Source organism: Plectrocnemia conspersa, unplaced genomic scaffold (genome assembly GCF_051122295.1).
Source record: "Plectrocnemia conspersa isolate PC_06_02 unplaced genomic scaffold, ASM5112229v1 ptg000005l, whole genome shotgun sequence".
In the NCBI taxonomy this organism is placed as follows: domain Eukaryota; kingdom Metazoa; phylum Arthropoda; class Insecta; order Trichoptera; family Polycentropodidae; genus Plectrocnemia; species Plectrocnemia conspersa.
The window spans coordinates 6,980,724-6,986,217 of record NW_028277169.1 but is presented as its reverse complement, the minus strand read 5'-3'; the positions used below and the strand labels follow the sequence as shown (position 1 = coordinate 6,986,217).

At 28.8% G+C, this 5,494-nt stretch overlaps 1 protein-coding gene across 1 annotated transcript; it reads left to right on the top strand.

Annotated features, from left to right (window-relative positions):
* Positions 1–751: 751 nt before the first annotated feature.
* LOC148234726 (uncharacterized) lies at positions 752–4,586 on the top strand. The gene is made up of 10 exons (XM_088185778.1): positions 752–978; positions 1,759–1,946; positions 2,009–2,231; positions 2,293–2,417; positions 2,479–2,670; positions 2,735–2,855; positions 2,917–2,988; positions 3,048–3,154; positions 3,216–3,406; positions 4,006–4,586. The coding sequence occupies exons 1-10, from the start codon at positions 828–830 to the stop codon at positions 4,145–4,147; spliced, it is 1,512 nt and encodes a 503-aa protein (XP_088041904.1). The 5' UTR covers positions 752–827; the 3' UTR covers positions 4,148–4,586.
* The last annotated feature ends 908 nt before the right edge of the window (positions 4,587–5,494 follow it).

Here is a 5,494-nt window from a genome sequence, read left to right as displayed (position 1 = left end):
TCTCTTTCTTGCCCTTGGTGATTATTAGAGGTAATCTTGCCATCCAGACAAATTGCCGTAGCACGTGCAATTTCGTAACTAGTGAAAGAAATATAGATTAACGAAGCACCAATGTAGTCAATCATCGTTTGACATCCTTGGCTCATGAACACTGCAGTTTCATCCATAGGATCATGTCGGTATTTTGAAAAAATTATGCCATCAAAAAAAAACTTGATGGCAAGTGCAAGTTTAGTAACATAATCTTCCAACTTGAACAGCGTTGTCGATTTTCTTAGAGAAAGTTCATATCGCTAAAGTGGATTCAGTGTTGTGACGTTTTGAATTCTTCTGAGGATATATTTAATTGTAAGAGCAAAAGCTTGAATATCAGCCATGCGCACAACCAGAGCTATTTAAATGATATATTATTATTATTTATATATTATTTAAAGCTAGTCATGTATTTAATTCTCATAAAACTAGTAACCATATAGCAATATATAAACTAGATAAAAATATAATATTTACTCATTATTTAAAAAAAATTATAATAACAATAGTGTGTAAAAATAAATTATGTTTATTAGCGATATTGGAACTTGATGATTCTACGCATTTGATTTTTTAAATCTTATCATGTATTTATTGAGGTGCATACAAGTTTGATTTTTAATTTACATCAATGTAATTTTTAATTTAATGAAATCTTTGAAACGTATTTAAATCGTTGGTTTTAAGTACAATTAGTAAATTGTAAATATTACCCGTTTATAGTTTTTTAGCACTGGCAATAAAAGTTTTGAATGTTTCCCCTAAATGTCATATAGAATAGGTTATAAGAAGAAATGACGTCTACCGGAACTAGATGTGTTTTCTGGCACATTATATTCCTATTTTTGCTATTCAATCTGTGTGCGACTAATACCCATAATGTGTTGTCCGAAGACTTAATTTCTGCATTTGGACCAACGCATTGTATGCATTTATATCAATTCGGTTAGTATGATTCATTTCAAAAAACAACAGCGAATTTCACTATATCAAAAGTTATATACAAACGTGACTTTTTAAAGAAAATGGACTGCTTAGTTATTAACTCTAATAACACGGATATTATTATTTTTTTTTTTATTAATCTATTAAAACAATTTGTTATTGAGTAATATTCTTATTAGTTTACATCTACTTTCATATCATATGCTATGTACATGACGATGTTCTTAATCATATTCTGCACATATTAAAGTCCACACAGGTTGAGCAAATTGCATAAATAAATATACTTACGGAAAATGCACCCGTCTACCCCCCCCCCCCTGTATGATCCCCTTGCAAATTACTGCAAATCACTCTCCAGGCTGAATATCTGTGTAATATAATATTTTAAAAAATACCAATAGAATATTACAGGAATCGTTTTATTCCTTAAAACAGCCCTGATTTAGTATTGGTAACGTTCTCCTCTCGGTGTAAGCAAATTCGCGGAAAACTGTATATGTATATGCATGCGTACACGCACCCTTATTTCCAACACAATGATGACGAGCGCTAACATCTTGGATGGACTATACATACAAATACAGTTAATTTATCTTTGTAGTCAAATTTATTAAAGATTATTTTCAATCATTCCAGTTTTTGATGACTTGATGATATATATATCATATAAATCAGCTAAAAGTGTGTATTGTTAAAATTTCGATGTAATCCCTCATTTATACAGTAATTTAACAAGTTTTTTCTAAGACTATATGATCATTATCTTTTTAATTATAGAAAACATCCTAACACAACCTCCAGACGAACCTAGACACCTTAAACATGAATACGCAAATGAAAGTATCGTCGTGGACGAATTATATAATATAAATCCAGCCGATAATGTGAATAAAATGTTGAAACTGATGGAGAAAGAGCACCAATCGCCGATAGCCATGGTTAACGAGCTTTGTCAGATCAACAAAGTATAATTTCAATGCTTAATGCTATTATTTTCGAGTAATTTCAATATGATTTTCGATTTCAGTTGAAGAAACATTTCTATTTGTTGTCCAAAGATGGACCTGCTCACAAACTTTTGTTCAAAGTGGCATTAGACTTCATCGATGAATCTGGTAATGTGGTGGAAAATTATTACGGAGAAGGCTCTCAGATCAAACTCGCACAGCGAAAAGCCGCAGAAGACGCTTTGATCAACACTAATTATAAACACCCGACTAAGAACAAGAATAAAGACAAACCGAGCAAAGGTGTTTTTTATTTCATATTTAAATTGTAGTTCAAAAGATTAATTTAGATTTCAATTTTTAGATTATATTTTATACAATATTGCGACTATTGATAAAAATCATATTAGTCTTTTGCATGAATTGGGACAGAAATTGGATAAACCGATTGATTTCGAAACGATCGAAGATGGCCCTTCACATCAAAAGGTATATAAAGACTTGAAGTTGAGCAAGTAGGATTAACTAAAACGTTTAAAATAAATTGCAGATATTTAAAACAACATGCACTTTCGACAAATATAAAGGTTACGGTGAAAGCACTAAGAAAAAAATATCTAAAAAATTAGCCGCTGAAGATCTTACAAGCCAATTAAAATTGATTCCTACGCACGATTCGATTTTCAAGTCAGATTCGAAAAATAAGAAGAAGAAGAAAAAGGGCAGAAGAAAAATTTCTAGTGTAAGATAAAATGTGGATAAAAATATTTTACTGTTAATGTATTTTTTATAATTTATGTTTATAGTTTAGGTCCATTAAAAATTTAGGCTCACAGTTGTATCAATGGATAAACACCGCTAGTGATAACCAAATAGTACATGAGCTTAAAGATAATAAGATAGATTCCGCAAATGATGTTAAATCAAGTAAAAAATTGTGCTATTTACCGAAAATAGGATTAAGTTATTAATGAAACGTTTATTTTAGATTCTCACTCTAATACAAATAATGGTTTAGAATCTAAAACAGATATTGACCCAAATGCACAACAAAAACATGGTAATAGATATGTTATAATTTATGTTACAATAATTCTGATTTATCGTTTTATATAATAGGTAAAAATGTCGAATCTAAAAGTGGAAAGGAAGCAACGTCTAAAAATCAACTTACACGCTTTGCTGAAATCTCGGGAATAAAGTTAAAATACTATGACATTAACGAAGTAAGTTAAATGGCATAATTTAGTATTATTCATAATGTGTGTTATAACTACATTATTATAGAAAAATGGCGGAAATTATGTATCATTTGTAAGACTGACGTCTAAACCGCACATAATCTGCTACGGCGAGGCTCCCAATGCTTATGATGCTCAAGAAAAATGTTCTGATTTCGCATTCGACTATTTATTTGAAATGTATAACAAAAATGGAACCCTTATATTGGAAAACTTACAACAGAGTATCAAGATTGGGTAAGTAAAAATAAGCTTATTCGATAATTACACTGTACAATGTTACAATTTATTTTTGTGTCAAAGATAAAATAACTCGCTATTTATTTAAAATTTCAATAGTCTCGGTTTTTTAGATATTGTTGGTTTAATTTTTGATATATTTCTGTAAAGAATTTAGTTATGGATTTTATTTTATGAGATATAATTGTTGTCATTGCTATTAGTTTTTTGCTATAGCATGCATAAGTTTTTTAAAATAGTCGTTTTTACTATTTATTTAATTATATAAAAAAAAAACATTTTTATGATTGATTATATATTTAATTAATATATAGCTTAAGATTTTTTTTAAGTAAAAAAGTGTTTTTAAAGTTAAAAAAAAGTAAAAAAAAAACATTTTTACAAATTTATATTGCTTTAATTAGTTTTTTGTTGTATTTATTTTTATCCATTAATTATTAGTTGATAACTAATTATACAATTGCTAAAAAAAAACTATACATGCTTGAAAACACTAATAACAGATTTAAATCTTTTAATTTTACATATGAAGTAATTTTTTTTCTATCAAAAAATAGTTTATATTCTACTTACTAACTAATATGTATATTTTTCAGCTTACATACATTTAAAAATGAACTCCTCTCCAAAAGGCCAGTGGACATTTTTAAACAATCCCTGGATCAGTATGAATATGACGTAGATCCAGTGATGCTCACTTACAATATGGCCAAATGGAAAAACAACACTCAAATTTAATATTTTTTGTATTACTATCTAATCGCAAGGTCAGTACTGTGGTTCAGTTTGTGATAAAAATTAGGCATAAGTTTTTCTCATTAATTTAGTAATATTTTTATGTTAAACTTAAAATTATTTAACAACAATAGCGTTGTTTAAAAATGTTATTTATTTCAATTACTCAATAATAATTTTTCATGTATTATATTTGTTTTATGTGTTATACATGTAAACAAATTAAATATCGTAAAATATTGTAAAATGGTGGCAAATACATGCTGATGTGCCCCTCATTATTAAACGAACGTTTCATGGTGGGGGGTATGTTGACTCCAGATTTGCATGTCAATGAAAATAATGTCATAAAACGAAAAACTAATTGGCCATATAGTGTAAATATGTAAGATATTTTACTATTTAAATGCTATTTTCTTTAAATAAAATAGTTTATTTGAAATTATTTTTTATATTTTTTCAAGAATAAAAATTTATATATTTTAATAAATTATATTTCATTTGCTATTTAATCCAGCCGTGCCGGTGGGGGGGGGGGACAAGGATACCCCAACTTCTCAGTTTTTCTTGAATAACTCGTTTGATATAAATACTACACATTTGAAACTTTTTGTATTTGTTTGAAATAAGTCATACAATTACGTTAAACAATAATTATTATCTTTTGTCGATTACAAACATAGAAAAATAATAAAAAAACTTCGTTACTCGTTAGTATTGCGTATGTATGCGTAGCCGGGCGCTGTGATTCCATGCATTCCCCCACTCCATAGCCTAGACCAGTGGTCGGTGAACTATTTTACTCACATACCCCTTAATATAAACATACGTTTGTAAATAATCGAATTTGTAAATAATTCAAATTATTTTTCACAAGCAAAGATGTTATACATTTGCAACGAAACAAATAAGCAAATAGACAAGGATAACAGAAAAAAAGTATTTCTTCTATTACTACGGTCGAAATTGATGTTTTGTTTGAATTTTGCTTTCTTCCAGAAAGCAGGATAAGATGGAAGCATTCAAGTTTTTTTTTGATAAATTTGTAAACGCATGCAAAAAAAATATGTTACACACATAACAACGAAAGGCTGGCTGTTTACCGCTACATGAAATGCAAACCGGAGCATTATGTAATTAAAATATGGGCGGCAGCAGATTCTCAAACTGCATGTACCTAAAATTTACAAGTATACACTGATTAGGTCAATAACAGAAGGGAAATCAAAGAGGGAGAACGAGTTGTGATGGATTTGTTACAAACTTCGGTTTACGGGGTGTGACAACCGATAATTTTTTTACTTCTGTTCCACTAGCTAAAAAAATATTAGAAAAAAACATCATGATAAC